We start from the raw sequence: 23,239 nt of genomic DNA, 5'->3' as shown, positions 1-23,239 counted from the left end.
TGTATTTCTAGTTCATAAGATCTTACCTTGAAATAGTGTATTGCTTCATGTGTCTCAGAATTTGTTTTTCTTCCTTGGCAGCCACCAAATCACTGCATCATCATCTTCAGGTCTCAGCTTGGTCACCAAATGAAGCAGGGTATGATGGGATGCCTCATCAAAGTAGATGAGTTGGTTGAGATGGTGAGAGCACAAGAAGGATGAAAAATCACAATATAGTAAGAATGGTAATGGCTGAGTAGTAAGAACAGAGAAGCATGTCTTAATGGACACCTAAGCTCATAAGAAATAATAGTACTAAAGAGCCTGTACTAACACAGGCAGCTCTAATGAGAAACAGTAGCAAGCTTCATGAACAAGAGATCTTCATATTCTCTAACTAATAACCAAACTAGCAATAAAGAATGAGTGTGTGGAAAAGTACAAAGGTGCATGAAGGTATTGAGTGAGATGCAGGGGCTATGGGTGGTTTATATAGCTCAGAGATAGTAGCTGGGGGGGTTTTGTGCCTCGGACTGGAACAACCTTTGTCCTAATATGGTACCGGAATCCCCACTACAGTAGAAGCTTCAGAAACTCTGAAGAACTGGATCAACATGATTGAAGCATTCACTGAATGAAAGATTGGCACTATACTGTCTGATGGAGCTCCTGAATTGATGAGCCAACAACTGGCTGAATTCTACAGGAGCAAGAGTATACAACAGGAGATTATATGCCTATATACATCTTAACAAGATGAAACAAGCAAACAAGAAATACAACTTCTTTGTGAGTACACAAGAAGCATACTTATAGACTCAGGACTTTCTAATAAGTTATGGGGCAAAGCTCTCACCACAGTCTCCATGATGGTGAAACTATTGTCTATCTCAGTGCCTCTATACAGATGCAAGAACATAAAGCTATTGACACTCTTTAAAGTCTGGACAGATCACCAACCCTATTACAGATGAGTTTATAGATGGGAATGTGATGCCTCTGTGAAGATTTTAAATAAATTCTCAAAGCTCCAATCTAGGTTCAAGAAGATCAAATTTATAGAATATTATGGCATGCACACCTACAGGCTTTGGGACCCAGAAACAAACAGTATAATGATCTCACAAGATGTTATATTTAATGAGAAATTGGATCAAATCCCTATAAATTCACTAACTGAAGCCAAATATGTTGAACTTCCAGAGAAGTATAATTACATAGATCCATTGAACAGCTGGCAACACAAGTTACTAGCTTATCTTGCAAAGAAGAAGCCAGAAATCATAAAGAAGCTTACAGATGGTGAATTAGAGACTTTAAAGCTCACATACCTGGGTGAAGAGCAAGAAATTCTCTTGAATGTGATGAAAGAAGAAGAGGTGAATGGAGCTGAGCTTCCAGTGCTCAGCATGTGTACAGATATATCAAAATTCATTGCTGAAGCTAAACACTCTGAAGAGTGGCTTTATTAGAAGAAGGCTCTAAATATTGAAGTCTCCAAACTACAAGAGAAAGGTATCTGGATTCTAGTTGAGAAGGAATCTGAAATGTAGATTCTCTCTAGCAAATAAGTATTTAATAGGAAGCTCAACAATACAGGTGGCACAGTACAATTCAAAGTCTGTTGGATTGTATACAGATTTGAACAGCAAGAAGGTGTTCACTACAAGAAGACTTATGCAGCAGTTGTCAGTGGACCTATAATAAGAGCCTTCTTTGCTATCTCAACAGTCAAGAACTGGAAGATCAGAGTCTTTGACTTTGTGACAGTCTTTCTAAATGGCACTCTTCTAGAGAACAAATGTGTATACATTTAACTACTTACTGGATTCAAGTACAGGTGGAGTAATCTAGTAGAACTCTTATGCCAGAGACTCTACAGATTGAAGCAAGCTGCTAGACTCTGGTATCAAGCAGCTACTGACTATCTGAAATCTCTAGAATTCCAGATCTCTTCATACAACACAGGCCTACTCTACCACAAGAGGAAGCAAATCTACCTAACTCTACATGTTAATAACTGCTGTATAATGAGATCCAATGAAGCTGAAACAGAATAGCTCATTGAGAAGCTTCAGAAATGCTTCAAGATCAAGAAGATTATAAAACAGAGCTATTATCTAGACATGTGGGTTCAAAAGCAGCCAAATGAAGATCTTTTTGTGAACCAGGAACAGTATATTAAGAATCTACTAATTAAATATGGAATGGAAGACTGCAAACCTTTCAAAGTACCAATGAAGAAAGAAATAAGCATTAAATTTGTGCCAGATCAGACCCTCAAAAATAAAGTTGATGAGCAGGCTACATCTATAAATTACAGGAAAGGCCTGGGCTCTGTACAGTTTCTAGTTATGTGTATGAGACTGGATATTGCATTTGCAGTCAATTATCTGGTGAGATTTAACAGCAGATCCAATAGAGAGAGCTGGATGGTGTTCAAGCAGATTCTATACTATCTCAAGAGCATAAAATTGAAAGAAATAGTCTTCAAAAGAAATATGGATTCTGAAGACTTGAAACTGGCAGCCAGTTTGAATTCTGACTGGACTGGAGCTGACCCTGTGTACAAATCCACCAGTGGCTATATTATTACCATGAACAGAGCTCCAATCTCATGAAGATCACAGTACCAGATGTCTGTCTCAAAATCTATGACTGAAGTGGAGTATTTGACAGCTAGTGAAGCTGCTTGTGAACTGGTTTGGATCAACAACCTGTTGATAGACACCAGAATAATTAGTGAAGGCTCAGCAAGACTAAGAAGCTCAAAATTAAGTGTTGACAACAAGGAAGCTGTTGACTTAGCTAAAGCTGAAGCTATAACATAAAGAGCACACCATATTAAGATTCAGCATCATATGCTAAGAGACTGGATGCAAAAGAATGAAATCTTGATTAAGCATGTTGGAAGCAATGCAAATAAAGCTGACAGGCTCACAAAAACTCTTGCAATGGATCCCTACACTCAATTTGTGAGTGTGATAGGGGTGATGGGTTAATACAAGAAAATATGAAGATTTATCAGTGAAGCTGGCAAAAATACCATATCATGGTGAATGGAGCTAAGCCTAAAGAAGGAATAAATCTGGATTTTGTAATTAATTTTTATTGTGGATTTGAGAGATTTGGAAGCTTTGGATCTTTGTGGCTCTCACTTACTGCTGGAGCTTGTTGCATGGGGGGGTGTTAGGTAATCCAACTAGCACCTCGCTCACGTGACCCACATAGATTAGCCGAGATTCCCCTTTAGGTAGCTTAGCGAATGACAAGCATACAAGTCCTCCATCAGTTTAAGTATGGGAAAACAATAATCCGAGTCCCGCGAGCTTATTCTGACCACGAGCCAGGCTTCCCATGCACAAACTTGCAAGGCCGTTGTTATCGTGCAATCAACCTCATGGAATGGTCTGATCATTGTCCTCCTCAAATTGTTACATGAAGGATTGATGCTGCATGACCACCAAGATACATAGAATTCTGCACTCTGCGAACCTTGGGACCATCGCGCCCCACGGCCCGTTTCACCTGAATAAAGTTACCGCCCCCTTTTGGAGCTGCCAATCAATCATGGGCTCGTTGCGTGCGGCCCGTCCTTTGGAATGGCCTGGACATTTGAGATGCCCATTAGCTTCTCCGGTTATACTCCTACTCCCTAGGGCTTTCAAGTAATCGCTCGTGCGGGTGCTCTGCTCCTTGAAGGAGTACCTGTTTACAGCCCTTCTCTAAGAAACCAGAGTCGTTTCGGATTGCTTACGATTCGCCATCGAGCCGAAAGCCAGCTTGTTGATGCATATTACTATGTGAAGACCAAAACTGCAGGGTCGCTGGCCCGTAGGATTCAAATGGCGCCGTTTTTGTTTCAACACCGCTTTCGCCTTTAGGCTAACCCCCAAGCTGTATGGAGGACACCCCTGTACATGGCGGGCCTGAATTGTATTGGTGATCCCTTTTTGATCGCATTCTGGATTTTGGAAAGTGTGGTGTCACGAACGGGTGATCTCGGCGCTGATAACCGCCTTCGGTCTTAAAATCGGAAAGGAATTCTACCTCTACGTAGGTATATAAAGCGTCGCCAGACATCCGGTCTTTCTTCGTTGATAGACCCAAAAACATCTACGAGTTTAAAAGTCACTCTTACAGGTCAAGATGCTTATCAAGTCCCTTCTCCTTGCCGCGCTTTTGAGCGCTGAATGCATGGCCCTTGGTCGGAAGGTACCTTCAAACGTGAAGGATCTGTATAATTATGCCAAGGTATGAATATTTCTCTTCAATTGTATCTGTTCCCCATACTGATGTATTGGTTTTTCCAAAAAAAACAAAGAACCACCGATGCCGCAAGCCTTTAAGCAGTTCATTCCAGGACGGCCACGGAAGGAGTATGTGCACCCGATCTTCCGTCCCCTACCCCTTGCCAGACGCAGCAAGCTAACGCACTTATTTGAAAATAGAGGGCTTCGTCTACTGCGGCGATCGCTTAGACTCGCAGGGAATAATATATATCACAGGGCCCTCGAATTCAAGGGGTCTTGCAGACATGGATGTGGACTGTGACGGCGCCAATAGATCTGCCGGTGATTGCAAAAACGATCCCTCGGGACAGGATCAAACTGCATTCAAGGATGAAGTAAAGAAATATGGTATTCCTGATCTCGATTCAAATAAACATGGATACGTCGTTCTCGGAAATGAGGGATCTTCACCAAGCTTCAATCCGGCAGAGTACGGCATTAAGCCGTTGAGCGTGGTGGCTGTGGTTTGTAATAATAGACTGGTAAGTTTTGCATCCCCGATTACTTATCCAGAGGAAAACCCCCTGACTAACGTGCTATGTGTTAGTTCTATGGCGTTTGGGGTGATACCAACGGTGGTACTCTGGTTGGAGAGACTTCAGTATCTCTTGCGCAAGCTTGCTTCCCTAAGGAGGGTCTTAATGGAGACAATGGCCACGAGAAGCACGACGTCCTCTATATCGCATTTAAAGGAAACGCGGCCAAGCCTGGCGCTAAGGGAGCAAATTGGAAGGCAAAGAACTTTGCCGGCTTTGAGAAATCTCTGGAGCATATTGGTAATAAACTAGTGAAGAAGGTTTCTACATGAGACCAACAGCCATCATTGTGATACCACTCCGCTGCCATTGATGAGGGGTGGATCTTTACTTTAGTTATTCATGCTTTCCGATTTCTTTTATAGAAACTTGGATATTTATGGCCAAAATCTTCTCCATAATTTAAGTTCAATTTTCTGCGCATTTCACAGTTCCATTCAGGTTACCATTTGTATCCAATGGACCACCATTGCAGGCTGTACTAATCATTAGTCCTGAAGGCCTATCTTCACATATAGTACCCGTGGTCGGTGAAATATCCCAACTATATCCAATATCAAGGCCCCATTCGATTCTTCCCGCATTCATTCATGGCATCCATGTCACCTGCTTTCTAAGGACGAGATGTTATAGCTTGCAATTGAATCACTTCATCTTGAGTTCTTCTTTCTCAAGGATTCACAAATCACCTGCTTGAAATTAAAACTGAACTTCACGGGTCTAATTTTGCCTTCAAATTGGCGTTAAGCTCTCTACACTATCTTCCATTGTCTTTGTCTAATTTTGGGTCTCTCAGAGCAAAGCATGGATCCGTATTCTGGAATTTAAGTTGACACAAACGCTCATTAGTTTTGCTGCATTATCTTGAGAATACAGAATCCTCAAGTCTTCCTGCTTCTACCAGCCAAAGGGTAGTCGAAGAGACAAACGACCGCTCTGATCTTGCATATTAACTAATCATCATACTTTTGTCCCATCGCCATGCGAAATGCTTCTTGACCTCCTTCCAACATCTTGTTTTTGTTTTCCAAATGTTCTCGCAATTCAACCACTTTGGGTGATTCAGATGCAAGAAAATGGACCTGTTTGTCACTGTAGCAGGCCAAAACTTTTGGCGAGAAAATACTGGCCAGGGGAGCAATCAGATGACGCTCGATGACTTGCTTGGCGACCACATCAATGAAATACTTTCGTTCCGCCTGATGTAATGTTAGTTAAGCTTCTCAGAGGAAACAGCAGACATTAGGGTTTAACATACCTTATAATATGCATCGTTCGCATTGACCGCCTGCTCAGCAGAAAATCTGTCCATGTCACGTTCGAGTAGTTGGTTAAGCATTCCACGAAAGAGCCCAGGTTCGACGTAGCTCCTCTTTTCATATCCCCGCCCACCGCTCCACGTCTTCTCGTCAATCTCCACAGTGGCTTTTTGACTAATTTCTTTAATCCCAGCCGAGAAAAGTTCATACTGTGCTTTCTGTAAAGTGTCTGTGAAATAATGATTGTATGTGATTGGATGCCGCAACTTATCTTCTTCAATCTTGCTGAGTTCACCGAAAGCCCCCTCGCGAGCCTTCTTTAAGACAGGGAAGACAGTCAATTCGAGCAGTCGGTGTTTGATTTCCTGGGAAGCAATGTATTCCATAACATGGCGCAAGAAGATCTTGCAGGTCGAAATGACTCTCTCGATATGGTCACGTGCTATTGGGATCCAGCTCTCTGACTGTTCCCAAAACAAATGGCTTATTAGCATGGGGTTAAATGTCCCGGGAATTTCACGGCCACGGCTTCTCTCAAGCATCCGAACCACGCGTTCGATCGCCTGTTCCCGACTTAATTTGAGAGGCCCGGTGTGCTCTGGCGGCAGGCATTCTGCACCCCGCTCCGAGTTGTCGGAATTGCAATCCGATTCTCTTCCTCCACTGTCACGCTCAACCGAAGTTTCAATGTGATATTTGTGTCCATGTTTGTTCATTCGCTCTGCAAACTGGATATTGAGATATTGAACCACCGCTCTGAGTCGTCGTGGGTTTTTTTCGCAATCGATTGGCGCATCGATATCAACCTTTCCAAAGAATTTGTCCTCATAGTTTCCATTTATACCCATCTTGATTATGTCGTACGCTGCGTGGAAGAAATCGGCCAAGAACGATCGTTGCTCCATCAATGTTCGGCGGCTTTTACCAAGAGACTGAATTTCCATGTGAACATCTTCTGTCATGAGGTCCAGTTCCTCCTTGAGTACCGGAAGCTCTCGCTTTAGATGATGAAAGAGAAGGTTGCTTGAACGCTTGAGGAGAGAGTCAACGCCTTTCATGCCTTGTGGCAGGTCCTTGAATCTTCCACTATTGAGGAATATATTCTCATTAACGTTCCGTTCCGCAAAGGACAGATGGTGCTCATTGTCACCACGGTTCTTTACCAAGTGCCAGCCGAGTTCAAAGTATATATCCCGATTTTGCGCTAGATCAAGCCATACCCGCTCATTTTCAGAGCCAGGTAGCAGAAAATCAGGCTTAGTGATAACACCGAGAGTGCGAGCCCCCTTTGGATCAAACCTTCGACAGATCTTAAGAATCACTTGATTCGCATAGTCATTCTTAGCCGAGATTACAGCAAGAATTATAGTCCGCTTCTGGGAAATATAATCCTCAACCAAAGATTTGATAAGCTCGACGTCCCCCTCAGATTGTGACTTGTTGGCCGAATGTATGAGGCCGGGGAGGTCGACCAGTGTCCTGTGCCTGGCGTCAGCTCGAATCTAAAATGTGGCTAATGGCGGAAACTTACAACTGAGGCCGGTTTGGTCCACAGATTTCAATGCTTAGAACATCTTTTGCAAATGCTCTATGTTCATTGAGACCCATTTCTGCAGTAGCATCGTCTATAAGGGAAGGCAGCTCGCTAAAATCTTTGATATTTCTCGAAAATTTGCGAAGCTTAATCTGCTCGCTCTCGCTACGGCCGCCGTCGGGATTGATTTTGCAAATTATGGAGGATTCTGCATCCCGGCGCATGATGATCTCTGTAGCAAAGCGAGTGCATAAATTTTCTTTGCGGGGAAATGGAATCTCTGTGATCGCTTCCAGGACAGAGCTTTTGCCAGAGGACTGGTCCCCACAAACAACAATCTGGGGCAGTTGCAACACTGAATTCAACCCCGCACGACGAAGTCGGTCGACCAGATCCATCAGTTCTCGATGCTCACTGGTTTGCAGAGCCTCCAAGGAGGCATTCGTTAGAGTCGGGTTATCCCCAGAGCTTTTACAGCTAGAAGGGGTAACCATATTGGGGGATTCGGCAACACTTGTTCGCTGTCCATCCTCCTACAGAGACATCAGCAACAGGTCATCAAGTTTACAAAACTATGCGTACAGAGTCAGATAAGAAATCCATCCTGTTTCTTGCGTCGTGAGTAGTGATCCTGAATAAAGAAGATATATATGGCACCAGAGGGCAACAGGTCTCTGGGGCCAGGAAGGCAGTGATTAGATTATCAATAATATTTATAACCTTCCCATTCACTGCGAGAGGGCTTAGCGTGCTGGTCCTGGAGTTGTAAGAGTGAAAACCGCAAGGTTGCACAAGCCGTGGCGATCGGGATGTCTTGATGTCAACATTCAATGAGGCTTACGCCTTGCGTAGCACAGCTGTAACCTTCATTTTTGCATTTATAGTGAGAGCGATCCAATAGGCGATAAAGATAAGAAAGCTCCGAATCGCTAATGACGAATCATCAGTCTATCAATGGACTCTGGCTTATAAATTCTGGCTGTGGCTTGGAGATGTTGCTCAAATACTTCTCCGTACTCCGTACATCGACCCAAATCTTCTGTCCAGTCCTAAGAACAAGAGAGTATCAGTATCCTCGCTGAGCTCAGGAACTCAATACCTATGGAATCATGGAATAATTCAGCCAAAACTCCGCTTGAATAAAACTGATTGCTCAGCAGTTGCTAACTTTATCCAAGCAGTCGGTTTAAGATAATTCAAAAGCTGCTACTCCACCCATTATCACCCAAGACAAGGTCACAATTTTAAAGACCGATACTCCCCGCTTATTTCACAACAAAGTCATGCCAATTGGAGCGGCCGGACCCGCAATGCATGCAATAGTAATTCGTCTAAGAAGAAAGCTTCCCTTCTCACGCGTAGCCGCACTGTGAACATCGGTAGTTTGACGGCTTTCCCGGTTTTAACGCTAGCTGTCTCGCGATGTCTGCCGCAAAGTGGTTGCAGCTTTCCAGCACGTCTAGAAAGGCCTCCTTGAGTAAGAGGGGCTCAATATGCTCAACGCAAGTGTTGACTATTACATCTCGAAGGCCTCGATCTGCGGAAGGTGTGGTGTTGTAGACTTCCACAATCACTGGAGGAAAATCATCCATATCCCAACAGGCACGGACTGAAGTTGCGAACTTCTCTTTGGCTAGCTGTTTCAACTTCTGAACCTCATACTCCTCTGCAAGCGCGTAGACCTGGGTATTGAAGAATACAGGAGACACGCGACCGCGGCCACTGCCGCTGCTGTCATAGTCAATGCCATACATAAAATGGATCATTGCCTCAACAGCACTAGGGTCAACCTCCCCCAATTTAACTTCATTATTGACGTTTTCCTAGCAACAAAAGTTAGGGCGTTTCTCATATACCCTACACTTTGATTTTACATACCTTCCAATCACTGCTGAACATGCGAGAAAAAAACTCGGATTGCCCACAGACAACTACTTTATGAACCTTGAATTCCTCGTCGGCTACTCGAATGGTAAGGTCTGCGAATTGGCCTGAAGCCAAGTATCTGCGAGAATCAGTCTGTGGAGTGAACTAACTATTCAAACCATACCCATACCGTTTGAGGCTAGTGAACAACGCATGTATACCTTCATTAGTATCCATATCGCAGCGAGAAGTAGTGGGCTGTGCCAAGCTTTTTAACCAGGTATTAGATAGACTGCTTCATAAAGATTGGGGCTGTCAGCTCTCACGTCTGGGTGGAGTGTGAGCCAGGACTAGCTTGAGACTCAACTGAAGAGAGCGGTAAGGGGGAATCACAGCGTTTGTCTAACCTTTTTCCCTTTTTGTTTGGCGCCATAATACTGAGGGCTTCTGATCGATGAGTGATGGTAAAAGCATACCCGGAAAAGTAACCCTTTTTAATTCTTCAAGGACGAAAGAGGGGTAGAGAGGAAGAGCTGCTGGGCGCTGATGCACAGAAAATGGCTGGGCAACTAAGCTGAAGGTGAGACGTCATATTGACGGAAGAGCAAGACAAAGGATCTTCCAGCATGCCGCTGCTTCACAGACTGGCGTTTAGGGACGGGACAGTACGGGATTTTCCAACAAGCTCAGTCTCGAACTCTTGAGGTCGATCCCAAATCGCTGCTAGCATCAAAAGATGAGACAGAGTTTTTCAACATTGGAGAAAACCGCACATCCATCCTAGCTCACTATGCTGCTTGCAGCTTTCAAACACGCCATTGCTGCCCAGCTTCTTTGGAATGGGAATAACCAAATATGGAGTTTGATGATAATGCCGATATGTACGGAGAACAAGCTGCAGGTTGGCCTTCGACCGAAGAGAGCAAAGCAAAATGGTGACGGTGATCAAACGCGATGTGTGAGCGAGCCGGCCCGTGAGCTAATTATGCGCGGCTCCATACCTAGCACCAAAATTTCATCGAGACGACCGGGCGGGGTTCGAATCCCAAATTCCGGCATCTGCAAGCAGGAACACTGATCGTCGAACAAAACATCGGAAAGCTAGACAACCACTCCGTACAATCTAGACAACTGCATGTGGTCTTAGCACTGGCCTTGATCAACATCCGCTCCTTATCATTGTGAGTACGGAGTACTCCGTACATCAGATGACATTGTGCTCTGATCTTCACTGGTGGTATCCGAACTCTTTTCCATGGGTAACCAGTGACTAGTGTTGGAGTCTCGAATTTGTTAAAACGTAAAAAAATATTGGAAAAAAAGAAAAGGAGAAACTCTGTTCTGCATCGGCCGGGAATCGAACCCGGGGCCCGTCGATGGCAACGACGGATTTTACCACTAAACCACCAATGCTGCTGTTATGTAAGCTGGATTACTTTACATATCTGACTAACTAACTAACTAATTATAACTAAAACATCAGTAATACTTCAGAGAGAATATGACTTCAAAGGTGGATATTGAAAACATCGACCTGCAATTACTTGATACCCTGTATACTCCGTAGAGCGAGAGAAAGAATCGACAGCGATGACGGCCGAAAAGCTCGGTTGTTTTCGTGCTCTGTTTTTGGTGGTCGCCGACTGGCTGGTCACATGACAATGATCTCATAGTTAGTCAGCCAGTTACCTGCCTGTTGCGTCTTACTCAGCAGCTCGCCCAGCCGGGAAACGGCGCCCAACCTTAAACAGCTGCATCTCGCCCGCAGCATTAACTATTTGTTAATCCACCTTTCGCGGCGCAAAGTCGACCTCTGCGTCATTACTTATATACTCAATTGGTGAGACTGCAGCTCCTCGTTGAACCAACCAACGCCTTCCGCGTATTCTAACTTAAAGCTCATCTTGAAGCAAAACAGTCAATTCCCCGCACAATCATGGTGCTCGACTACGATCAACCGTCCCAGTCCGCCTCCGGGTTTGGAGACGATGCTCCAATGTCCGATTCCGATCCCTACTTCTCCTCGCAGAAAGGACCCCACAGCCTCTTCGCGAAATTCCCAACGAACATCTCCCTCCCTCCCTTTACCTTCGGCAGGAGACTTCTCCATTGGACGCAGAGCAACTACGAGACGAAGCTCTCCATGATCATCCGCGCTCAGATGGACACCGCTTCTGCCATGGTGAACAGGTTCCCTTCCCAGGAAGAAACGGACGCCATTGTAGAACAGGCATCCATGCTTTTTGACATCCCCGAAGCCGCGGGTCTCGCCGGGGGTAGCTTGGGTCTCTATCTAGGCGGAAAGCCAACAAACTTTGACCCCAAAGACGCCGAAGTGGTGAGCAAACTAACACCCATTGCGAGGATGAGGACCTCAAGGATGGTGCACGTCATGTTTTTCCTCCCGCTATGCTTTGCAGTCGGGTACTGGGTCACAAACACGGTCGCCCAGCTGAGCGTCGGCCTCCTGACGGCTAGAGATCAGAGAATGTCGCAGTTCCAAAAGGACTTCGAGAAGCAGGATCCGAAAGAGATGCAGAAACGTCTGCAGAAGCTTCGAGAGGAAGCTGCTGCCCGACGGCGCGCCTTTGTGGCTCAGAAACAGCAACAGAGGGGCTCCCAATTCGGAGAAGATGCCAGCCATACCGGCGGCTACCTCGAATCTGGAAATTCATCTGGCCAATACGGCTCTCAGCCAGGTGACTCCAAGATCCTCTCCGAGGTGTATTCCCAGCCAAACGGCGGATTCCAGCAGCAATCTAGCCAACAGCCCCAGTATTATCGTCCAAGTCAGCCAAGTCAAGGCCAAAGCTTCTGGGACGATGATGCCAGCCCAACAAATCCAGAAGTTGACGCCACACCTCAGACCTCTTCCGCAAGTGCGTGGGAGCGTATCCGTCAGTCAGCCGCTACCCAATCATCTTCAAACAACCGTGGTTTCGCGGCTAGGCGGCCGCCGCAGCAGGAGCAACAACAACAGCAACAATCACAACAGCCGTCGTCAGGCGATGATTGGCGATCCTCTGATTATGGCGCCGGTCGGGACTACGGCGATAAGTACGCGCAAAGTTCTAGGGAGCAAGCACAGAGAGATTTTGACAAATTGATTGACAGAGAGAGAGAATTTGGGTCTGACAAGGAAAGAGACAGCGGAAGCGCCTGGGGTAAGCGGTGGTAGGCGCTTTTAAATTCATCTGATGAACGTTTGTATTGTACATACTCTCTACTATCTACAACTTGAAATGCCCGCTTCCATTGAGCCAATTGAGGAGTTGGCTATGTTTATCATGTGTATTATCAGGATGAAATTTGGATTATCTTCTTTGAGCCGCTTGTACATATATACAAACACATACATGCATGCATACGGTCAGACCTCCATGTCATTACGTTCTCATCGAGTTATCGGTGTGTCGCTCTGGAAAATTAAAAGAACAAGGGCTGTTAAGAAGTAAATTAGGAGGCCGTCATCAAAATAAAAAGAGAAAAATGTTCTGTACATCTGTCGGAAGGGTAAATACACAATATGCCTAGGAGTTATGTCAATTAAATGATCAGGTAGAAAGTAAAATAGGGTATAGTTATCTCAAGGAAGAAAGAAGGTAAGCATCAGATATAGCGAAAAGGGGAGATATAATAAGGCAGACAGAAATCATGACCACGAAAGTAGTACTGTAGAGTTCGAGTAGAAAATGGAAGAAAAACTCCGGGATGGTTAGGAAATTCTGCGTCATCGGTCATCGAAGGGAAAAAAAAAATAAAATAAAATAAAATAAAATAAAAAACAACCTCGTCCTTGATCATTATTTTTTATCTTCATCGTCCTGATAGATAGCTCTGAAATCAATGTACCTCCAACCCCCCATCCTTCCTTTCATTTCAAAACTAAAATTCATTCTTAACATGATGGCCCTCCATCACACTCGCCATCGGCACACTTTCGTATGGCATCATGGTTTCAGGATCGCTGGAGGGTGGTGTTCGCACATTCCGTCCCCTGCTAGTACTTCGCATTCGCCCTGTCAAGCTACGGAACTTGTTTGCAAGATTGTCGTTAATGCTGCGTCCACGGCGGTGGGTGTGCGTGTCCTGAATCGACCCCTGTGCGCTGGCCGAACGATGTATTGTCGGTGGCAGCATGTACTCCGTGGGAGGTACAGCTGATTGCGACCGCTGGTGGGTTATCTCGGTCGGGGCAAGGACAGCGGGTTCGTCAATGGCGATGTTGATAGTGCCGACGCCAGAAACGAAGGAGTTGCGCTCTTCAGACTGTGAGGAGCTGTTAGGATCCATGGGCTGGGAGGGTGCCGTTGGTGGGGGCGGCGGAGGTGGTGGCGGAGGATTTGAGAGATGCTGTAACTCTGGAAGAACTGGAGGTATCACGGTCGCCTCGCTTGCTTGTCTACTGGCCTGGCCAGAGAAACTGCCATACTGCGAACCATTCAACATTGAGGCATCGTGCGATCCCTCCTTCCTGTGCATGGAAATCCTACCAGTTCTGCTGCTGGGAAGCCGGGGCCGGAAGTGGGGATGTGTAGGCATCCCATCAACGGCCTGATCGCCAGTGTCCTCTGGTATTGGTGCCGACATTGAGCGAGATATGTTGATCGAACGCACCTGATCAGCAGGATTAACAGGACTCAGGTTATCAATGCTAGGCATATCAGGCACCGGAGGAACATCGTGATATCCGGCGCTGTATTTGGGATGTTTCATTGCACGAGGAGTTGCCGGGAGACCAACAGGGACCGGAGGGGCCCTGCTAGTCGAATTATCAGAGTAGGTTGAATTTGCGGGAGATCCGCTATACAGACCGGCTGCTCTCTGACTGAAGGAACCGTTAGTCATTGGAGGGCTGCCACCGCTCTGTCTGCGAGACCTTCCGGATACAATGCTGCTGGGCGTTCCAACTTCGCCCGGTAAAGGAATGACGGGAGCCGATGGGCGACGGGCTAGAGACAATCGTCGGGCCTCCAGTTCTGCAGCGGCTTGTTCCTTTCTGATACGCTCCGCATCCCTATGTTTGTGCTCGCCCTTAGAGCTACCATTCCAATCAATGTTTTCAACAAATATTGGGGCTCCATCAGTCATATATCCAGGGGCATTGTTCCTCTCCTGGCTTTGTATCTGGTTGATACTGGTCGACGTAGAAATGGGCCCTTGTTCTCGTGGCTGTCGACTACAAGATCGGCTACCAGCTCTCCTATCCGGAGAGGGATCACGTCGACTGCTGGTGCCGCGTTCTGCTCGACGACTTGAAGCTCGTTCTCTGGACTGAATCCGCTGCTGACGGTCTGCGCTCACGAGACGTAAGCTATTGTCAGCTGCATGGTCGTGTTCAGAGGGTGACATCGGAACTGGCGAGGAAGGCGATCTCAGTCCGAAGCTATTATCCCTTCGTCTACCACCCTGTCTGCTCCTGTTGTGACTTCGATCGGGAACATCATTTGGCCGCGACTGGGCTCTCGCCTTTGATGATCGTGGACGGGAGTGCTCGCTCCGGCTGCGCTGTCTTTTGGATTCTTGGGCACTCTTATTGGACGATTCGTTTCCAGTGGATGAATATAGTGCAAGATCTTCTGGTGACATGGGAACAGGCGATGAGGGAGATCGTTTAGCTGGTTGAATATAGCGCTGTTTGCTCCTGCCCCGGGATTCCTTAGACTTTTTATGACTTTTAGAGCTTTGATCACCTCCCTTGTGCGAGTAGTAGGATGCCGCGTCTAAGCTGCTGATGTATTCGTTAACACTTCTCCCACTCGCGCTCCCAGTGGCAAAAGATCTGGCACTGTCAATAGTCCATGTCGGGGTAGCTCCAGCCGCACTACTTGTTTCTCGCTGCTGTAGCGAGGACGCGAGGGAGGGAAGAGATCCCCCCGAACTGGGCTCGACGTCCCTCGGTGAATAGACCGGAGGCCATTTAATGTGCAACCCTTCAGGTTTCCGATCCCTCGAGCCATTTCGAGAAGACACTAGCATATCCGGCAGAGAATCCGCTTTTGAACTTGGTCTAGCAGTGAGATTTCCATCATCCGGAATGCTTGTTTTTGGTTCTTGTTCTGCAGGCTCGTTTTGAGGAGTATATCGGGCAGAAGATAGGAATAGAACTGGCTCTTGTTGTACAGGCTGATTTTGGGCAGTATCAACATTGCTTTCTTTTTCCTTCTCCGAGCCAGAGTGGTCGGGTGTCGGCAAAGACTTCGGTACGCTCAAGGTCGGCGGGTTTACATCGGTAGGCGTTTCTCCGATGGACGGAAGGCGATTTCCATGACCCCCAGGAGTAATGGCTCGTGCGGAGAGACTCGATCGACCGGACTTCTGTTTATACGAAGTAAAGCTGCCGGGCGACATGATGGAATCTCCCATGGCGGAATCAATAGGAGTGATGCCGGGCATGTTGGTCGGAGTGCGATCTGCGGACTGTAGACCTGGGAATTTAAAGGATGGGGCATCGGGGCCGAAGGATGTAATTAGCTTCAATGCCTGATTTTTAGCAGCAGGGCGAGATGAGCTAGTTGATGAATTGGCCGGGGCCGAAGGTTGGACAATCATCGGCGGTGGACTCGAGGACCTGCTCGCGAGTTGATTTGAGAGGATGTTCGTCATTTGCATTGATGGAGAGCCCCAGTTCCCATTATTGTCGGAGTCAGAGCAGGAGAAACACCGTATTGCCAGGTGCTGTTGAGAATTCTGGACGACAAACTCGCCCCATCGACGAACGAGGTATGATTGCCTGGACCATTCAGTGGGCATCAGAAGACAGGTCAAAAGAATGGCCTCCATGTACATATTCCTCGCGACATAAACCTCAATACCGTCGTTGCCATCACCCATGCCAATCAACAACGCAACCGCAGCGTGGATATCGCTTCTCGCTAGTAATATCTGCACAAAGGCGTGTCCCATCTTTTTCGTCTCGTGCTGACCGTTCAATGTGCTCAGGGCGAGTAGCATCCAGCCAGAATATCGTGACGTTGGCGAGGTCGCCATTCCCACAAGGACATCGTAATCAACGTATCCAAGCCATCTACCAAGAATCACGGCATGTTCGCCTCCGGGGCTATGGCGTCGTACTGGTAGGTCAAGGTAAGCCACCGTTACTATATGCATATCGCGGTCTATGAGACTTACTTTCATCCTGCAACAAGTCCATGATGTCGCCTTCCCACCCGAATACCACATGTAGCATCTGCCGTCGCAAGGCATCCGGATCCGACTCTGACTCGTTGAAACGAGGTAGAGGTCTAAACGGCACATCGTTCAAACGACTGCGAGTGTGCGGGAAGAGTTCTGTGATAGGCTCGTCGGCCGGGCTGGGAAGGTATTCGTTACGTAGCCGGGATCCTCCATGAAGAGATCCCCCTGAGATAATTGATGTAGACGAGCCATACCTCAACGAATAAACACTTTCGGCGGCCGATTGCACCGGTGAACTCGTCGAAAACGTTGTCGCCGTGCCACTGTGAAGGCTTCTTGAAGAACGAGGTTGATGATGATGCCGACTGCGCAGAGAGTCTGGACTCCGTAATGCAGCTCGGTTGGCCTCTGACATCTCAAAGGGTTGCGTTGAGCGCAGCGGAGGACTGCCAGTGGTCTGCCTCAGTCCTTCGATCGTCCGATGTGCCTGGTTTGCTGAAGAGGAGGCAAGAGCCGCTTGCAGGGGCATGGAAGTATTCAAACCCTGAGAGGGTGTCGAGGTCGCGTTCCCAGGGACGTGTTGAACGTTGGCAACCATCATAGGATTAAGAAGATCATACTGTTGCACGGTGTGGTTGGGTCCCAACGTGAACAGTGTCCCTGTCGGGCCATAATTGGCCATACTCTTAACGCCTTCGATAGTCGGGATACGCTCGTAGGCATCTCGCCAAAGTCTAGCTAGCCACCAGTTACTTGCTTCGTTCTCACATCCCATGCCCATGTTTCACTTTCCATTTTGAAGACATGGTCAGTAAATCGCTCCGAGATAGAGAGTAGAAGACTTCTTACCCATCAGAATATTGGACGATACGACCGTTCTTAGACCAAGCCAGCCATTTCGGGCTCATGCCCACGGTTTCCGATTTTCTCAAGGTTCTTATTACTCGAGGTGCATCTTGTACCGGTTGCTTAGAGACACTCCATACGAGAAGGTCTCCGTCAACTGCCAAAGACGCCAGCATGTCGGACTTCTGCTTGGCCGAGGAGGCATGCCATGCCAATGAAACAATCGGCGACGGGCCTCTCGAGGTACTAAGCGTGTGCAAGATAGTAAAGGGCTGGAGCGTCGCTATTAATATTGAACCATTATGGTATCTGGACCTAATGTCAATAGACGATTCTGCAGTATGGAGGAGCTGACGTACCCAATTGCATGGGAGCGGCAATCAGCTGCGGGAGCGAGGGCGGTGATCGGGTCGAATATGGTTCTGGCAGATATATGTTCCGAGGTGGAAGGTTCGAAGAGAATGATATCTCCCTTTACGCCACCTAGAGACGCTCTGTGTTAATATAGTGACGACTAGGATGACAAAGTGTATTTTTAATACGCACCAAACGCAATATTCCCATTGCGCATCCACGCAGCGACACGCAAGAGCTCGAACGAAGCAAAGCGAGCAATCTCCTGGCCTGTGAAAATGTCCCATATGATCGCAGTCTGGCTAGTATCGTAACTCACTACCAGTCGACCGGCACCACTTTCGCTGACGTTGTCGACAGCGATGAAGAGGATATTTTCCGTATGAAAGTCGAATTTCCGGTCAACAGCAAGAGTATCATGGTGTAAAACTAGTATTGTCGAACCCTGTGCAAACAGGAACGAAGAGGCCGTCGCCGCACAGGGTTCGAAGTCATTGTTGATTTCAAGGGGAGGGCTCGGCATCAGCGCAGCGGAGACAGAGCGAGAACTGGAGGATATGGACCTCTGTCTCTCCAGATGCCCGGCAGACATGCTGACAGCTTAGGCAGCCCCTAAGGTGCGTCGATCTCTACATTTAATTGTCAGCTTGTCTGAGAGATCCCACAGAGAGCGGATGTGAGGACGCAACGGAGCTAGCAGAAACTATAGGCAAAAGAAGGCTGAAGAATTGAACGCAGATCACAGGGATGAGATGGGCCGACTTACGGCCGGGTGAGACACCAACAGGAAAATTCTGACCTTTCTCAAATCCGCGCAGCAGGCGCTTAGATTCAAGAAACCCGCAGGCCTCTAGGTCGATGAGGTCAGAGAAGTTCAAGATATCGGGACGTCGCGGCCATGCAGCAAGATCGGGGGGGGGCGAAGAGACAAGGGACGAGAGTGGCCGGCGGCGAAGGAGGTCGGCGCTTGAATGCGAACGGTAATTTGCCGAGTCAATGGAGATATATGTGGCTAGCAAGAATGCGGGTTAGGGGAAAAAAGCAATTCCAGACGTATGATAAGAGGAGAGGAGGAAGTACAGCAGAGACAATCTTGTAACGGGGGCTCCCAATCGTCGGGGAATCGGTACACAGCACACATGTACAACGGAGTACGGGGATCATAAAGCAGAGCGCGAAGATGGTCGAAGGGAAGGGAGGGGAGAGAAGGAAGAAGAGGATTTCGAGGAAGAGGCCAAACGGTCCGGCCAAGAATGAGGAGATAGAATGTGGCCCCCCCTACGATTCGTCGCGAGCCGTGAGATGAAGATAAAATAAAAGAAGGAGTGTCGGGACGAATGGAGGGCGACAAGACGGTTGAGAAGCGAAATGGTGGCTGGTGTGCAAGGAAACTGATAGCTCAACGGCGACCTTGCAAGCGCCGACAAGGATATGGGAATGGGGTGAGAGGGGCAGGGAAAGCAGGGCGAGCGCTAATACGGTGAAAATGGAAACTATTTTCAGAACAGCGATATGCATGCACGGAGAAATGCACCTTGGGCCGGTTCATGTATGGATATGCATGCATGCATGGATGAACAGACGGATAAAAGTGAAGGAAAAGGAACAGCTGCAGTCTTTTGCAGTGCCCTGGGTCTTCAAGAGGGCATGCAAGGGAGAGGAAGGGATTTAGAAGCAATTACTTCCGCAGCGAAGAGCGGGGAGGCGCAGAGCTCCCTCATAGTGCTTAGGATTCTTTGGATAGCCGAGAGAGAGATGGCTTGATGTATCTACGGTCAGTCCGTTAGATTGAGGGGTCCCTTGGCTGAACGGATCTCGTCCATTGCAAAGCCGGAGACACCAATGGGGAAGGGTGCAAGCGAAATCGCATCAGATGGACTATGCAGTGCAGCCAACCGATTGGCGGCAACCCGAAGTAAGACTGTGGTCGACTATCGAGTGTGCGAGCGGCACGCCGTCATCAGATGAGAGCGTAGCCGGACTCCATGAGCGTGCTCGTCCACCGGCACGAGAGAGCAGAGAAGAGCTCGATGGGCCGATCCATCATCACAGATTGGACGGGTGTTTGAAACAGACGAAATTAACTACAGACTGCAGCCCTTCGGGGGCCCTCCTTGGCCACGGGGGCGGGCGTGCTGGGTGAAGAGGACATCGTGGGGTCGTCCTCTGGACCGACAAGGATGAGCAGCTAGCGCCGTGCTGCTGAACGGGCTCACGGCCGTGGATTGGCCGGCGGCGTCAAGGGTTGTTTCTTCACCCTGCAGCCGCCATCACAGCGGGCAGGCCAATCAGCACACGCAAGAGTGTGATGGCGATCTGGCCGATGGGGATGCTCGATGATGAGAGGCTGGCGAGGCCGCAATGTGGGAAATTGGCGGCGCGAAAAGGGAGAGCGTGCGCGAGACAGAGAGAGGGCCCAGAAGGCGAGTTAACAGAGGGAGCGAGTGAGTGAGTGAGTGAGAGAGAGAGAGGATAACCCGACGGAGAGCTGCTGTCCATGATCACAGGTTGCAAGTCGTGCTAAGGTGATGGGCGGCCGTGTGAGGTCCTTGTCGACGGCTTCGCCTCAATCACAATCACGGTGAAGAACCCTTGCGCGGGCTGTGCCACTCGCATCGAGCAGGAAAAACATCATGCTATTCTTACTCGAGGCGTAGGCTGCTCAAGAATAGAATTCCAGATGTATCCTCCGTAGTGATAATAATCTTTTTTTTGTCGTGAATACTCTGTCACAGTCCAGACACAACTCTCATCCCGCACTCACCGCTCGAGATGCTGCTGAAGACGGCGCTTATGCATGATCCTCCCGCTTCCCGCTTCTTCACGGGCATGCATGTCAATCAGCGGATGTGCTGGAATGTGAGCTGGGCAACTCCGGAGTCAGCGACTATGCTGTAGTTAGTTTCGTCTCCTTTTGTGACGATTTTCGCCCTTTGTGGGCCACCCGGTCGACCACCCGCCGTAAGCGAGTCGTTGCAGGGCTTGACTCGTCGTCACTGTGATCGCTATACATAACGTCGTCGTTAGCGCCCATCCTCCTCTAATTTTCATGTTTTTTTTCCCTCTTTTCCCTCTTTTCCCTCAACTCAATCACACACACTTACGAGCGCACGGTTGAACTGCCCAGTCTGCCCCTGACGAGGACATGGTCAAACCATGATCATACCCGCCACCATCAGCGTCGTGAATCCTCAGGAAGCGGGATTTTCCTTCCACCAGCTCCCATTGATCAAGGATACTCCTGTGGAAACCTGTCACATACCTGTGAAAATGACTCCACGTTATGGAGTTCTCGGTACCCCCCCGTGCAAGTCCAGATTTTATCCGGCGGATTGCGCGCTGAGCCCGTTACCTATACTGGACATGCAGGACATGAGTATCTTCCCGCCTCGATCATTGTGATGCCGTTCTTTTTCTATGGATTGCGCCTCGAGCGTTCATGCATTCTTGACCTGGAAGGTTCGCTGGTTCGTTGTGTCTCATGTGAGTGGTGACGGTGAACCTTGATTCGACGCGAACATGAGCCAATCCTCTTGTGCGCCATTCCCGTCAGAATCCAATGGCCCCATCCCACAATCGAAGCGATGCAACATGTGTACGCATGGCTGGTATGGCAGCCACCCTCGCGAACTTGATACGCATATGGCCCAGTCGGCTCCAAGCTCCGCACATTACCCCCCGATCGCGGCCAGAGGCAGCAGCATAGCCATTCCTTACGGAAAAAGATCGTCAAGAAGCGTGACGACATTACATGCAGTCACGGACAAATTCATTGATAATATGCTATACAATATGATACACACTTTCTAGTTAGCACGCTGGGTTTTACTACCCCGGAACTCAACTTTAACAGAAGCCAAAGGACAGATAACCCTTCGATCACAACCATTAACCAAACGATCGAACGCAAAAAAAAATTCGCCCGTGATATGGTCCTTGTTTAAATGCTTAGTCCTCAATCATCTCAATGATTGCATTACCCAAAACTTGCATACGAGTAAATGGTTTTGTTGAACTGAGGACAGCCTTCGCATCGACTCTCGGTAGACGGCTCTTTTTTTTTTTTTTTTTTTTTTTTCCCCTTCCGTCTTCTTTGGCTCTTTCTTTCTCTTTCTTTTCTTTTCTTTTTTTTGGTCGCACTCCAGTGTTATTCAAACCGAGTGTAACTCTCAAATTTTCAGTAGGGCCCGAGATTCCGTGCGTCTGCTTTTCCCCCGAGTCGGAATGAGTGAATGAGGCAGGACTCCCCTCCATATCCTTAGGAACTTGGTGCGCCTAGTGCTGGGTATAAAACGTGAAGAGAAGAGCACTTATAACCCTCTGGAGGCTACAGCATTATGGTTGCTGTAGTGCGGGAGGGGGTTTATTTATTCAAACACCAGAATGCCGGGAAGTGCACCACGGCGACGGGGTCTCACTTGTGAAGTCTTTCAGATCCCTTCATCACTCCTCTCTCTCCCAATTTTTATTATTACGGGATATCTTTGTGAGTCCTGCAGTGATAAGCACAATGAGCTTTGGAGGGCCTGGATCTCGGGAACATGCCTTGACAGCTACCGACATCTCTCCTCGACAACCCATCCACTTATTTGCGAAGAGGGTGGGGAGGAGCCTGTTAGTATTTCTGAAGTAAACTCAGCGATTCAGGAGACAGATCCAGTCTGCATACCATGCCTCTACCACCACTAACTGACTGCATAAGACTATAATGAATAATAATAATAATAATAATAATCTACCACCACTAGAACAGTCTGCCATTTTCGGTATATACATACATACATTTATAAAGTATATTCGGTATATACATACATACATTCATTTATAAAGTACATTTATGAATCAAAACTGAGTACAGCCTCAAAGAGCAACGGCAATCCTAACATGAAACCGATAATTTAACTCTTCTATCACTCTTCTCACCCTGATCTGATCATGTATTCTATGCATATCCATGCAACTCCGTGGCGATGTAGGGCGAGCAGTGAATCCCTTCAGCCCAGCCCGGCCTATTCCCAAAGTTACGGGGCAGCGTTTATCGTTTGTTAACTACCGGCTGTCTAAGGGTTGCTAACTTGCTGTGCAGCCCGAAACACCCCCCAGCCTGGGCATGGGGTCCCCTTTTTACACGCAGAAGATGTAGATGTTGCTACTATCTACCTCAATATGAAGCAAAATCCTGAAGGGGGGGGTGTTTTGGTTCATCTTGTATGTCCAATCTATTAGTGACACTCGAAGGTCTCGGTTTGATGAAGGCGGACCGTCCATGCGGGCGTGCATTTTTGTTGGTGCTTTCAAGAAGTTCCAGCCTCTCGCAGGGTTCACGGGTTGTGTGTGTTTTGTGTGAGTCAAGTCAAGGGGGGGAAGGTGGGGAAGTATTGTTTTAGGAAGTTACTGCCTGCCTTGGGCAGAAACAACGATGCGTCTTTGGGC

The 23,239-nt window shown here is 47.8% G+C and overlaps 6 protein-coding genes and 1 non-coding gene across 7 annotated transcripts; 3 read left to right on the top strand and 4 right to left on the bottom strand.

Moving 5' to 3' along the window:
- The first annotated feature begins 4,101 nt into the window (after positions 1 to 4,101).
- Positions 4,102 to 5,155, top strand: CIMG_09773 (chitosanase). The gene is made up of 4 exons (XM_001240151.2): positions 4,102 to 4,236; positions 4,307 to 4,361; positions 4,434 to 4,756; positions 4,822 to 5,155. The coding sequence occupies exons 1-4, from the start codon at positions 4,132 to 4,134 to the stop codon at positions 5,080 to 5,082; spliced, it is 744 nt and encodes a 247-aa protein (XP_001240152.2). The 5' UTR covers positions 4,102 to 4,131; the 3' UTR covers positions 5,083 to 5,155.
- Positions 5,156 to 5,763: 608 nt separating this feature from the next.
- Positions 5,764 to 8,206, bottom strand: CIMG_12429 (uncharacterized protein; the record flags this gene model as incomplete). The annotated part of the gene is made up of 4 exons (XM_012358772.1): positions 5,764 to 6,009; positions 6,069 to 7,548; positions 7,601 to 8,136; positions 8,186 to 8,206. 4 exons carry the CDS (start codon positions 8,204 to 8,206, stop codon positions 5,764 to 5,766), a joined length of 2,283 nt encoding a protein of 760 aa, XP_012214195.1.
- A 432-nt stretch (positions 8,207 to 8,638) lies between these two features.
- CIMG_12430 (uncharacterized protein) lies at positions 8,639 to 10,082 on the bottom strand. The gene is made up of 4 exons (XM_012358773.1): positions 9,877 to 10,082; positions 9,660 to 9,761; positions 9,482 to 9,608; positions 8,639 to 9,426 (listed from the first exon to the last, which is right to left on the bottom strand). The coding sequence occupies exons 1-4, from the start codon at positions 9,900 to 9,902 to the stop codon at positions 8,956 to 8,958; spliced, it is 726 nt and encodes a 241-aa protein (XP_012214196.1). The 5' UTR covers positions 9,903 to 10,082; the 3' UTR covers positions 8,639 to 8,955.
- Positions 10,083 to 10,811: 729 nt separating this feature from the next.
- Positions 10,812 to 10,882, bottom strand: CIMG_15037. Its single transcript has one exon. It is a non-coding gene; the product is annotated as a tRNA-Gly (tRNA).
- Positions 10,883 to 11,322: 440 nt separating this feature from the next.
- CIMG_09776 (uncharacterized protein) lies at positions 11,323 to 12,647 on the top strand (the record flags this gene model as incomplete). Its single annotated transcript, XM_001240154.2, has 1 exon — positions 11,323 to 12,647. Exon 1 carries the CDS (start codon positions 11,406 to 11,408, stop codon positions 12,645 to 12,647), a length of 1,242 nt encoding a protein of 413 aa, XP_001240155.1. The 5' UTR covers positions 11,323 to 11,405.
- Positions 12,648 to 12,945: 298 nt separating this feature from the next.
- On the bottom strand, positions 12,946 to 18,398 carry CIMG_12431 (WD repeat protein; the record flags this gene model as incomplete). The annotated part of the gene is made up of 5 exons (XM_012358774.1): positions 12,946 to 16,542; positions 16,601 to 17,340; positions 17,456 to 17,761; positions 17,812 to 17,935; positions 17,999 to 18,398. 5 exons carry the CDS (start codon positions 18,396 to 18,398, stop codon positions 13,355 to 13,357), a joined length of 4,758 nt encoding a protein of 1,585 aa, XP_012214197.1. The 3' UTR covers positions 12,946 to 13,354.
- A 306-nt stretch (positions 18,399 to 18,704) lies between these two features.
- CIMG_09779 (uncharacterized protein) lies at positions 18,705 to 19,478 on the top strand (the record flags this gene model as incomplete). Its single annotated transcript, XM_001240157.2, has 4 exons — positions 18,705 to 18,859; positions 18,941 to 19,103; positions 19,205 to 19,248; positions 19,310 to 19,478. The coding sequence occupies 4 exons, from the start codon at positions 18,705 to 18,707 to the stop codon at positions 19,476 to 19,478; spliced, it is 531 nt and encodes a 176-aa protein (XP_001240158.2).
- Between the last annotated feature and the right edge of the window lie 3,761 nt (positions 19,479 to 23,239).

The sequence above is a fragment of the Coccidioides immitis genome (genome assembly GCF_000149335.2).
Source record: "Coccidioides immitis RS genomic scaffold supercont3.2, whole genome shotgun sequence".
Lineage (NCBI taxonomy): Eukaryota > Fungi > Ascomycota > Eurotiomycetes > Onygenales > Onygenaceae > Coccidioides > Coccidioides immitis.
Note: the sequence above shows the minus strand (reverse complement) of the source record. Positions and strands in the feature narration are given on the sequence as shown.

Bases quoted from the DNA above. Each gene is read 5' to 3' on its own strand.
- CIMG_09773 (XM_001240151.2), top strand. From the start codon at position 4,132: ATGCTTATCAAGTCCCTTCTCCTTGCCGCGCTTTTGAGCGCTGAATGC. The intron at 4,237-4,306 runs GTATGAATATTT...AAAAAAACAAAG, and splicing joins ATCTGTATAATTATGCCAAG to AACCACCGATGCCGCAAGCC. The intron at 4,757-4,821 runs GTAAGTTTTGCA...GCTATGTGTTAG, and splicing joins TGGTTTGTAATAATAGACTG to TTCTATGGCGTTTGGGGTGA.
- CIMG_12430 (XM_012358773.1), bottom strand. From the start codon at position 9,902: ATGGCGCCAAACAAAAAGGGAAAAAG. The intron at 9,762-9,876 runs GTTAGACAAACG...TTTATGAAGCAG, and splicing joins CCAAACAAAAAGGGAAAAAG to TCTATCTAATACCTGGTTAA. The intron at 9,609-9,659 runs GTATGGGTATGG...TGATTCTCGCAG, and splicing joins TTGTTCACTAGCCTCAAACG to ATACTTGGCTTCAGGCCAAT.